We start from the raw sequence: 12,818 nt of genomic DNA on the forward strand, positions 1-12,818 counted from the left end.
CTACCGCACAAATTCTTTGTGGCACCTATTCTTTCCTTTTTCCGCTGTCTTTATGACAGCATAAAATGTCAAAAATGATTAAACACAGCAGGATTTAACAACTTTGCTCTCATATTTGTGAATCTGACATTTGGCTTTTTTCGAAGGAAACCTCAAAACAATTTGGGACCACATATCCGACGAGAAACTTTAATAAGGGCGAAGATTTCGACACTTTTACGCCTTCACCAGAGTGAAACATGAATAAGGTTCCTTGCTGGATATCTGTGTGCTCGAACTACTCTGGACCCTTTTTCAGAACGTTCCTCCACAGAATTGCCCCCACGGTGAGAGCACCGGACAGGCCACGGTGTGAGTATGTTAAAGAACATTCAACTACTTCCTGTATTTGGCTTTTTGAGTAGATAAATAATTAGAAACCACTGCAAGAATCCACAGACATCAACTATTACATTGAAAACAGGTTGATAGACGTTGTTTTCCGAGACATCAACCATAAGACAGCAATCAAGATGATTTCGGGAAGCTAAAACACTCTTCAAACTTGTCTTTGGTGCACCCAGAAAACCAAGAACTATCTTCAGGATTGCCTCGAAAAGTTAATCACTTATTTCTTGTAAAATTACCCACCTTTCCACCAAACTGCATCAAAGTCCCTCCATCGGATTTTGAGATATCCCACTCACAAACCAGCCACACAACCTCCCTGACATATGTAATGATTCATAAAAATAACAAAAACATTTGCAACGAGGCGCCAGACAAGCTTAAGCGTGCTGCATCTCTAAAACTCAAATTATAGTCTGTCTTTGGTCAAACTAAAATCCTCCATAGCTCCCAAAGAAATTGATGAAACTAGCAAAATACGAAGGTCTTCCTATAAGCCTTTCAGTGACCCCTTGTGTTGTGTTTGAGGGTATCTTTGGGTTAATTATGTTTTTCCATTCCAAATTTTCTTCAGTTGTCACTCGTCCGCACGTATCATGATGCTCCAACCGCTAAAACGACTGTGAAACCTTCCAGTGGTTGTGTGAGGCTTCTCCATATAGGAGCCTCTATTGTAATCCTCTTTTGAACAGCCCCTTGACATCTGTGAGTGTTCTCAATAAAACACTTCTGGCTTTCTGAAGTCAGTCCTTCCCCTTTACAAACAACCTATTTACTGGTCCTTGTTGAGGTAGAACGATTTGAAACCGAGCACCACATGAAACAACATGCGGGGTAAACAAATGTCTTATGAGACTCTGCAGGGGAGAGGGGGGCACTTATTACTCGGCTCACCACAACTACCCTGTAACCACTAAAGTCCTGTATGTAACGAACCCCCTGGCGCCCTCAATCCACAAGCTCAGTCTGTCTGTCCAAACCTAAGCCAAGGAGCCTCTTTGCCATGCTAATTTCATCTTCAGGTTTGCTGAAAATATCCGCTGTCCTTTCTTTTCATATAGTGAATTTATGAGGATTTGGAGTAAATGCAGTAAGTAGATGCTTACCACACACTGTGATGTTGCAGTACTCCCATGGAGTTTTGGGATCCATGGTATAGCACCACGGACGGAGACGGTTATCTGGGTTACGACAGTAGTTGTCTTTTAAATCTTTGTCCCGGTACCTGACAAAAGAAGGGAAAAAGGAAATTAGAAGGGAGGGACACGCTTAACGAGTGGTGAGGTAAGCGTCTCTTGAGTTTTTGCATCATTTATTTATATGTCTGTCGTGGGAATGCGCTGGCAGTGTTCATGTGGAAGGTTCGTCGGATATTAACAGTTTTGTGGCTTACTTTTTGGGCTGGAAGTGGTGTCTATGAGGTCGTGTTGAGTCCCATCTCTGACACTCCTTGCCACTCTCTGTATGGTCTACTTTGCCTCGATAATCCTCTCCGTTACACATCATACACACCTCTGTCGGAACATTTCAACAGTTTTAAAACTTCCTATTCCCATCGGGCATAACATAACCTTTAAGAAGAACAGTTCTTGAATCACAACTCCATTTCTGCTCTCCGACATGACTCATTTTGTCCAAATCTCGGTCAGAGTCTTACCCTCTGAACAAAGCGGTACGCCACACTCCTCAGCTCGTACATTGGGATCTGTGGTGTAGCACCATGGACCACCAGGATCGTTGCTTGGATTCCGACAGAAGTTCTCCCTCAGGTCCTGCGTTGGGTACCTTTCGGGATAAAACCTACAGGGAAGCAGACATACATTATTGAGAGTGTGAACTGATACTATAAGCTGTTTAAATAAATTTTGGGGAGTGCTTGCACACATGGCTGCTCCACTAGTGTATACAGTTCTGTGGCTGTCTGCAGGTGCTCTCAGTAACAAGCCAAATAAATTTGAAAGCCATTTACTTTCAGATGTAAGCTTCATGCTAAGGAAGCCTCCATTGTGACAAGGTTATGGTTTAAACCTTAGAGTGATCACGCTGAGCACTTCTATGCAAACTAAGTCATTGATATGCTGCTTCTCTCCAGGTTTGCACCTTGTGTATGATCGCCTTACTGATTTCTACCGTATCCCAGCTTCCTCATGTGTGTAGCAGCCAGACGCTGTCACAGTACAGTAACTACCAACAGCACAGAACAATGCTACGAACCACTTGGAGTGACCCAAGCAGGTCTTTAGCTGGCAGCCTTTAAACCTAATCCCTGTCTGTCAACTGATACATTATGTCAGTGTGAACAAGTAAGACGAGAAGAAAAAGAACCTTGCAAGCGCAGACATATGGGATGTAATAATGTTGAGCGGCATGGTATCCCTTTACTAAACGGACAGGGTGTGAGCGCAGGATGATGACAAACTGGCATGTCATCTCCTGATCCATGTTGACCACACCGCCCACCCTCCCCTCCCACCCAAGGCGGCAAAGAGGCAAGACAGAAAAAAGTTTGGCCAAAGATGAATGGTGAGAAAAAACACAAAAACATGAACATTTATTTGAGCAAAAAGGCGGGGCTCGGTTCTTAATTAATGACAAAAAAAAGGAAAAAAAACAATCTGCTGGAAAAGAAGAAGGAAAAAGACCCAGAGTCCTCCCTCCCTTCAGCAGCTTGTCTGAACACTCTACCCTCAGCAATGACTCTTGTCTTGAGGGAGTCGGCTCAGCTCTCCCTTCCATGCCCTGGGGCTTACGCAAGGCTTCTACACTAATGCACAACATCATTCAACCCAGAACTAGAGGAAAGCTCAGGCATCAAACTAAGACGAAAAGAGAGAGACTGCAAAGGAGAAGGGGCATGCCTCTATAGTCTCCGCTTCAGCAAATTATAGCAGACCAACAGACAACACACTTGCTCCCCTTCAAAGCGGCGCTCTGCCAAGCCTCAAAACTCACATCTGTTGTGCGTAACTCACACTGTCAATATATTTCTGTCTTACTACAGTATTGTTTTATAAATGGAATTACAAGGTTCTTCACTTTACTAAACAGGTTGCATCTGGTGAGAGTCCATAAAAGACCGAAGCATTGAGAGCAACTTAGCCATAATGATGTTGCGCTAACAGATGTTAGCCAGTTATTCATCTTCTTGCCAAAGTCTGTTCCCTTCGGAGTGCAGGCAGACACTATGCACACATGCTTCGCTCTGGGACAGCTAAACATATTGGCAGAAGTGGACAGCACTGAAAGTCTGTGAAAGTGTAGTTTCCTTGTCACAGAGCAGCTACAGTAAAAGTAAAAGGCTATGTACTAATTTTTTATTTACTTGAGACAAATGCTTCAAGTTGGACGTTGTAAACACATTTAAGTAGAAAAAGTAAAATTTGCTCATAACCTTGTTAAAAAAAAAAGACATCTGAAGGATTATTTAGGGAAATGGGAACGTGGCAGAGAGACATTTTGAGCCTTTTTTGTTGTACTTTGTTTTCCTTCGAACATAGAAATTCTCGAGAATGCGGTTGTCAAATAAAAGTAGCAATTCCTGTATGTTAAAAGGAATGGGATAAAAGTCAGAACACACAAGTGAAATAACAAAAAATTCCTTCTTAACTAATGTCCACTTTTGGATATTAGCTTGATTTTGAGTGTCCCTCAGAGTGAACTATAGATCTGAAGTACCTGCTAACAACATGGCACTTGGCGTTTATAGAAAAACATGGTTGCTTCAATGCAAACACAACAAGAGGAGAGAAGTATTCAATAATTCAAGCAAGCAAACAGCAATTTTATGACTTTAAACCCTACAAAATTTATTTTCCAGCCCCCTTTGTGGCAGTGGAAAACCTTAATATCAGAGTTAAAAAAGAAAAAAAAGTTAGGTATTGAGATGCAACTAGCTAGCTAAAAGTTGTTTGCAAACAGCAGATTGAGAGGAACAATAATATATATATATATTTTAGAGTATTTCTGGTCACACTTGGCAAATGTGAGTCTGATATAAATTTTCATTTTTGCTGTGAAAACAGCTGTGTGAAAATAGTGAGAGCCAAAACTGTGAAAGCCATAAAGCAAACAATGAGCTAAAAGATGCTAATAGCTACGCCCCGTAGGGCCTTGGGGAACTACAGCGTGAGGTGATGTTTCTCTGGGTTTATATACACGTAACACCTTTCATATGCGAGAAGTCAGGGGATCCATAGTTCATACGTATATAGAAAATAAATAATATTTTGAGACAGGTTGACATCTGCTATAAGACCACTGCTGAAATGTCTGTAAGTAAGACATTAAATCCTAGCTGAAGGGTTCTTCCCTGACCTTCCTGTGAAAATGTGCACTCCCTTAAAATTATGACGGACTGCCCTGATATCTGTTGTTATTAATATGCACAGAAATTTTCCATCATCCCCACACGTCTTGGCACCAACATACACTTTTTTTTTTTTCAAAGGTTCAACACTAAATATAGACAACAGGTAGAAATCCCATTCCTGGAAGGAAACCTCCTGAGAAATCACCCCTGCCCCATGGTGATCGGTCAAGCATGAAAATAATAGTTACCTGAAACTCAAACAGTGCGTGGGTCATCACGGTGGTACCTCGCGCACAGTGGGACAGTCCCATGTTAGCCAACCCTCACTAGCACGAAATCCCCCAGCTCCTTTTGACCGCCTAAATACTAAAAATTGCTGACAAGCCGGGGCAGTGTTCTCCGTCATTACAGCTGCCACCTGGGATGGGTACTCAAATAAACAATGACAAAGCGTTCCTGATGGGAAGAGGGCTGCTTCTAGAAAAGGAAGGGAGGATTTTTAAGGATAGACAGAAGAGGAGGTGTCCAACAGACGACCAGCGCTGCTTTAATCACTATACTTGTGTTTTCCATCAGCATGTCTGTGGCTTTTGGAGCTCAGCTGGACAACAGACTCAACCTAATCTCAGTCTATTAATCTTTGTGCTTTTTCACTCTACCTCCATTCTGTCTCCTTTTCGCTCTACACTTCATAAACCCAAACCCATTTCCTCACTGCAAGTAAAATATCTTGTAACTAATGAAAACTATTAATGAGGAGCTGGCACACAACCATCTTCGCAAATTCACTGAGGGAAGCTAAAAGGAAAACATCTTTAGGATACATCGGATGCCCTAAAGGGCAGAGGAAAAACAGCCTCATTTAGGAGGACATCCCTGCATGTGTTGAAAAGAGATCTGACCTAACTGTGGCTAAACATTCGGCTGTCTGCGAGCCTCCACCTTCCCTTAACCCCTGAGGTGCAAGGAGATGATCTGAGCATCAATAAATCAGACAGCGGGGCCTGTTCAGTTTCAGGCACAGAGAAACAGAGTCGAAGCACCCAGGAAGGTGCTGGAAGTCTAAAGATTAGGGGGGAAAAAATTCTGGTTCAGGTCTTCAGGAATCCGGCAAGAGGAAGTGACTGATTAACACCTTCTGAAACTGCTCGAGCTTCAGCAAGCAAGGCATTGCACCCTTGGACGACCAGCAAGAATGATCGCTGCTGGTGTGGGAATGTATCCACAATGACAATGACTCTCTACATGGTTCCCAAAAAACGTATTCTATTGACTCTGTTCACTGACTTTTTTTCGTGTGCCATCGTGAACAGTTTTGCGTGAAATATCTCAAGCATGGAGCGCAAAACCATTTTTTTGTACATACAGTCAGGTACCTCACATGATTCTGGAAGCTTTCATTTATACCAATAAAGAACTATTTGTTGAAATCTAAACTAGTTAGTGCTTGTTCATCTCATCCCAAAGGCAATATTAGCACAAGGGAGCGACACTATGGAGGAAACTAAATATCCACAATCTCTTATTTTTTCCAATCACAACCTAAAGCTCTTGACCACTGGGAATAATTTCTTTTTTAACATTAAAAGACAACCTAAAACACCTCTCCCTTAAACCAGACAGTATTTTGCAAAACTGAGAACATATCGAACCAATTGAGTTGTTCCAAAGGCACGTTTCCCCTCTTGTCTCCAAGACGTCCAGTCCATTGCTGCACCCTTTCTGCCTGCAGACTTCCAGGGCTGGAAACAGAGCTGCTTCTTTTCACCTGACACTGAGGAGTTTCACCAGCGTGGGAGTGCCATTCACCCAGTCCTCCCCAGGAACAAGCACCCTAGCTGACCAGGGAAGGAGCTAGCGCAGGGACCGGGACGAACATCCATTTCTGCTTTCCAACCCAAAGACACGGTGGTGTCTGCCTCTTCCCTACCTGGCTACATGGCTGCTCTGAATTTTGCACCAGCAAGAAGGAGCCTGTGGACTTTGTCTCACTACAACAGTTGATAAAATTCAAAAAAATCATGTTCAGACCCTGAAGGCTGCGCCACAAGTACCGTTTCCCCCTCCTTTTTTTAAGCAAATATAAAATTCCTTTTTAGTGTAGTTTGATGGCACAGATTCCATCTGTTTAGCATCAGTAGGTTAGCGTTGTCAATGTGAGCGTCTGTGTCATGTATAAGAACACTTCTGCGTCCTCGAACAACCTCACATACTTGAATCTTTGTGGTTCTGTAAGAGAAGACTTACGTGTGCTCATTGATGTTATTATCAGACCAAGCTTGACAAGTTATGTTCGACTTTGTCCAAGACCTCCTCCCTCTGTAGTTGTCCTTGGTGCCAATGATACACTCCCTTATGTAATCTGAGTGAAAGAAAGAGAAAAAGCTTTGAAAATATCCATTGATGTTCTCAGGGTTACGAACGATCCTTTGGAAGTACATTTTATTGTGTTTCATTATTGTTAAAGCAATTAAATGTTGATTTGTATACACTGTCCTGACCGCCTGGGTTATATTTGGACTCTGTCCATGTATGATCAATAACGCTTTTCTTGCTTTCCTATGTCCCAGGTTGTGTGTTATTCCCAAAACAGACAATTCCCGTAAGTTCATTAAATGTCACCGTGGGGAGTTTCTGTAAATTTTGCAGTAAATTCTAAAGTACATTCAACAGCTTGTATTGGAGAAATCCTTTGCACACCGGCTGTAAACAATGATTTTCCTTCTGTTTACACACCACTCGAGCCCCCTGCATGTTTATGCCGTGCGACTCTCCTCATCGGACCGATTACACAGCGGGGAGCTGTGGATTTATGTGCTTTTATTGTGTCAACAGAGAGACGAAAGCCCTTCAAAAGTCCGACGCCAGCGTGACGATATTGAGAACAAGAAGCCACCATCACCAACAAACATTTGCCCGTGTAAAATCCTCTGTGCACCTGTATGTTCTCAAGAGAAACACACTGGGAAAAAAAGAAAAAATTCCTGGAAAATGTTAACGTTTACCTTTTTTTTCATACAAAGTAAAGTTGGTGTTGGCCTGCTTCTGCACACCGTGGGTGAAACGGTCAAAGGGGAGCAAGTGGCATTTCCTGTTGCGCCTATGAAAGTTGAAAGCCCTGTAGAAACACACAGGAAGTAGTTGAGATGAACAAATGATAGAGAAGTAGAATATGTAAATATAGCGTGTCTGCACGGCAGGAGGGCGAGGGCAAAAATAGCCATGCAGAAACAAAGACAAACCAACCTGCAGGTGAAGTTTTTCTTGACCTTCTTGCATTTACGGGCACAATGTTCCTGCGATCGACAATTTCGTACCAAAGGGGTCTGAGGACAGTCCGTGCAAACCAGCATGTGGCTCTCAGTCTTCTCGTACTTCTGTAAGGACTGGTGAGTCCTTCGACAGCAGCCTGCAAGACATGACAACCCAAGAGTAAAAAAACACATATCTAAATGTTTTGGTCCAAGTATTGTAGTATTACAAGTGAAAATCCAGCTGTCTTTTGAGTTTAAGTACAGTCCAGTTTGAAAGGGTCATTTTAAGTTTCATGGCTTTTGTCTTAACATGTCCCCTTCTGGTCACCCTGACATGGAGTTGAGTACTGGAAGCTGTACTTTTAAGGGTACCAAAGAACTACATCAGTAGTACAAAGCTCTGAGTGAGCCAGACTGTGTGAAGTCTCTTTGGCATATGTTGCTTTCGCCAGGGTCCCGAAGGTCTTTCAAAATGTGACTCGCACAAAGCAACCAAACCTACGGGGACAACAAAGACAAAATATGCAAATCATATTTGATACCCTGAAAGCCAAATCCCTCGCAGCAACTCAGGTTAGCAAGAAGAAGTTTGCTGGACATAGAAGAACCAAAATCACACGTTAGCTATTGCAGAGAAGCTAAACCAGGGGTGGGGAACCGTGTGCCGCGGAGGGCCGCGCGCATGCAGGTTTCCCTTCCAACCAAACGCTTTAACAGGTGATTCCACTGATTAACACACCTCCAGCCACAGAAGAGTGTTAATCAGTGACATCACCTGTTAAAGTGTTTGGTTGGAAGGGAAACCTGCATGCGCGCGGCCCTCCATGGCACACGGTTCCCTACCCCTGAGCGAAACGAACCAAAAAAAAAGTTGGACACCCGTACAGTGATTGCAAATCGCATTCGTCTGTCGTGGACGCACTCTAAAAGGAAGTACGGTGAGGAAGGTGGCTCTGTGTAGATGTACTGATGGCTCCGAAGTTAAAAGACATGGGGTTCATTCCCTGACAAAGTATCCAAAAGCTATCATTTTTGGTTGCTTGTACCCGAAAACTGCTGCCTAAATGAGGGGGGGGGGGGGGGGGGGGTGACTGACCGATGAGAACATTTTCTTGAGACTCTGGAGTCTGAATAGCAGTTTAAGGGTCTCAAAAACAGGAAATGAAGACAAGATTTAATTACTTTAGTTAATGAAAGCATGTTTGCAGCCACCCCTGACAAACCTGAAGCATCAAGATGTGAGCCCCCACAACTTTGCTCATCTTCTCCGACTTCCGTTTCCATCTTTTAGGTTTTCCTGGATTAAAGTTCTTATGCAGAATGTCACGGATCAAAGCCCGGTTTAAAATCCCCCCCAACAGAAATCCTTCAAGCTAAGGTAGCCGCTTGGGAGTTGCAGCATTGTTGCCGAACTGCGATGACAGCCAAGAAAACACAATGATGTCTGTCCAACAGTCGAATGTGCTTCAGTAACTCAGCGGGAGATTTAACATTCATAAAATCTCATATTTTACTACTTTCACAAGCCAAGAAACTTTTTTCTACTGTTTTACAAGTCCACTGTATTTGTCATGTTATGGATTTATGTGAAAAGATGTTTATAGTTTGACAAGGCAAAAGAAAAAAATACTACAATGCCAACTTTGACAGGACTTCCTGCATGGGTGGAGGACGGGCCAAGAAGTGGAGGAGGATCCAGATCAAAGGTCAAGATTCAGGAAACATTTAGTAAACCTTAACGCATTTTTTTCCCCCAGTAAATTTGCAGAGGTACTGTATGAAATGAGTCGATTTAATGCACATCCTGATGAAAATTTAGCCTCAGTGGAACAAAAAATGGATTTTCCTGATTGAATGATCTTAATTCCATCATTGTAGAAATAGTTCTGGTAAAGATCTGCTGCACATGTGATGGTTTACGTTTCTGATTTACATTTTCTGCCTCTTTTAAAGGCGTCTTTTAAGGCTGACGTTCTGAGGTCTTTTTCCGCCAAAAGTTAATTTATTGGGGCCTTTAAAGAATTTCTTGCTATGAATAGACACTTTAATATCTATAAACCTGACCTTACCAATAATCCAAAACCAGTTTATACCACATTAAAGGAAAAGAGCGATGCAGGTTGTGGTTGCGGGTCAATCTGATCGATATCCACGATTTGTACGCGTGCTGCTCTTAATCTTTAACTCAAGTGAGTTAAATGAGCAACATGAATTCCATTTATATTTGAGGGAACAACAAAAATAAAGACGCTACAGAGAGATGTTTTAATATTTCAGGATCTATGAACGCTTCTCCTGGCGTCCAACACTTGTACTACGACGTGACGAGGGGAAAACTGCTCACTTTGCACGAGTACGCATCATCAATCACTCTCGTTTCCCTTCATCTGCCTTTGTTGAGAAGTATTTATTCAAAAGAAGTACATCGGTATTATTTCTTAGATGTAGTATAATGGATATGAGATCTAAAGTGGGTTCAAAAGGAGGACAAGCCCATAAATCCCGCCTGATACAAACCATCCTTTTTTTTTTTTTTTTACCTGTAGGAGCGGCAGCTCATCGCTCAGCCGCTCCTGGCGAACGCAGCATCCTCAGATTCGTGATGTGTTCACTTACAATACTTTTCTGTTTATAATTAGGGGGCAAGTGCAACATAAATCACGCAGGGGTTAAAAAAAAAAATCATGCTACCGAGTTACAGCAACACGCTCGTGTGCCAAGATCAGACACAAGTCGTTGTGTGTGTGTGTGTGTACTTAGGATAGTGTAAACTCTAGAGCGTTTAGAGGCTCCTCGTGGTTGAAAATGGGTTTTTTTTGGGGGGGGGGGGGGGTTGAGCGGACGCGCTATTAATGTTTGGGCTCTTGCTGGACCACATCTGGCACTCATCACAGTGTTGTTCCAGCCCTGATGTCTGGCCAGGCTGCTCAATTAGATTTCACTTAGCCTCTTCCTCTCCTTATAGGAGTCCTGCTACCCCCCCCCCCCCCCACCTCACCTCCCGCCCCAAAAAGAATCTATGTCGAAATTGAAGATGATAATAAAAGGTGAGACGTAATGACAGAAGGCAGCGATAGCTTGGAGGAAGAGGTTTGAGAATCCACTCTGACTTGAAAAATGTAGGGGAAAAAAAGTGAATGACTGACACTCTTCCACTTCTGGTGCCCTTGAGCAATAAGCACCAGGGTTCGAGCTCTACTGGAACGTCACTGATAATCACAGGATGTGTAAATTTCAAGCAGAAATGTAGGATGTGAACAACAGGAAAGTAGCAGGTTAAAGGTGTGCCTCTGTCTGGGAATTAAGCAGACATTACATCTGCTTCAGAGAGATGTGGAACATGGAATCAGCAGCCAGATGTTCAACCCCAGCTCTCTCTCTCACACACACACACACACACACACACACACACACACACACACTCTTTTCCATCCAGAATACCAAAGTCAGTTAGGACCTTTTACTTCCCTCCACTCCAGGACAGCCAACAGCTCAGGGTCGGTACCCTGGAGGTGGCGACTATGGAGTCGGTGCTTTATCAGGGAGCGGAGAGGACCCGTGTGTGTGTGTGTGTGTGTGTGTGTGTGTGTGTGTGTGTGTGTGTGTGTGTGTGTGTGTGTGTGTATGCGCGCGTGTGCGTGCGTGCGTGCGTTCGCGCTCCTCTCAGCAGCTGGCTGTAGTCCAGCAGATGCAGGGGTGTCTATTACTGAAATGGCCATGACCTATATAAAAAGTTTAATGACGAAGCAGTAGGTAACATCCGTAAATGTACTTCAAATAAGCGCCTTGGCTCGCTGACACGGCACGGCGCGCATCCTTATTTAGAAGGGGAGGGGGGGGGGGTTCTGTTTATCAAATATGATCGCTCTAAATATAAGACCGTTATCTAATTTTTTAAAAATGTATTTAGAAACACATGGTTGGCTAAAATCGCGCGGACGTAGCGCTGCTACTGCGTAATTGTCGCTTTTTAAAACACATATTACGCCTTCACTCTCGCTTTTTGTCCTTTTAAAAAAAAAAAAAAAAAAACAGTGTGACGACGTAAACACTGCAAAGCAAACTTGATCAAGTTCATTCAGCGCCGCTACAACGACATTAAAGTTCGGGTTTTTCTTGCGTTTTTTTTTTTTTTTTTTTTTGAAACGCCGCAAAACTGGAAATCCAAGTTCAAACTGATTTAAAAGATGTTGAAAATATTTGAGATGAAAGATCAAGTCTTTTTTGCACGTTATTTCTAACTTTTCAGTGTCATTTTTTCAGTCTTTCTGCTAAAAAAAAAAGAAGAAAGAAATGCAGACCAAAAAAAAAAAAAAATCAAACCTGCCAGGATTAAATATGAACATTTCTGATGCATCAACATCCACATCTCTTCATGTCTTACCTGCATCCAACAGAGTGACCACAACACACACCACAGCTTGGTAAATCCACGCGTTTGTCCTCATGGTGAACTATATGTGGCTGCAGGTAAGACTCCGGAGGGTGTGTGTGAGAGTGTGTGCGTGTGTGTGTGTGCGTGTGTGTGTGTGTGTGTGTATGAGGCGGTGAGTTTGTGAAGTCCTGAGTGGCTGAGGACCAGGAGAAAGACTCCGCTTCCACACGCAGATGACAGTTTTCCAAGAAACCACACGTCCTCGGTTCAACCCCCCTTTTTACTTGAGTTGCTGCTCTTTTTCTATCACCCCCCCCACACACACACACACACACACACCACCACCACCACCACCCAGTTCACTCCTCCTGTCAAATTCACGTTCATAAATTATACAACATCCGGTTGTTACTTTCAAAATAAAACCGCGACTGCGTAACGAACGGACTTTCCGCAGATTAAAAAAAAAAATATTTGAATGAAAGGACAGGGG

General features: G+C 43.1%; 1 protein-coding gene across 2 annotated transcripts in view; it reads right to left on the minus strand.

Moving 5' to 3' along the window:
- Positions 1 to 12,591, minus strand: part of hgfa (hepatocyte growth factor a) — a 26,902-nt gene extending 14,311 nt beyond the window's left edge. For both annotated transcript variants that reach the window (XM_086202012.1, XM_086202011.1), the window contains exons 1-7: positions 12,335 to 12,591; positions 7,943 to 8,105; positions 7,702 to 7,814; positions 6,944 to 7,058; positions 2,045 to 2,187; positions 1,781 to 1,901; positions 1,494 to 1,612 (exon numbers count right to left, since the gene is read on the minus strand). In XM_086202012.1, the coding sequence (XP_086058138.1) occupies positions 1,494 to 1,612; positions 1,781 to 1,901; positions 2,045 to 2,187; positions 6,944 to 7,058; positions 7,702 to 7,814; positions 7,943 to 8,105; positions 12,335 to 12,398 (838 nt within the window). In that variant the 5' untranslated portion in view covers positions 12,399 to 12,591. The remainder of the gene's footprint in view (positions 1 to 1,493; positions 1,613 to 1,780; positions 1,902 to 2,044; positions 2,188 to 6,943; positions 7,059 to 7,701; positions 7,815 to 7,942; positions 8,106 to 12,334) is intronic.
- Positions 12,592 to 12,818: the final 227 nt, after the last annotated feature.

The sequence above is a fragment of the Aulostomus chinensis genome, chromosome 4, assembly GCF_037954235.1.
Source record: "Aulostomus chinensis isolate RoL2024-O1b breed Wild chromosome 4, RoL_Achi_v1.0, whole genome shotgun sequence".
Taxonomy (NCBI): domain Eukaryota; kingdom Metazoa; phylum Chordata; class Actinopteri; order Syngnathiformes; family Aulostomidae; genus Aulostomus; species Aulostomus chinensis.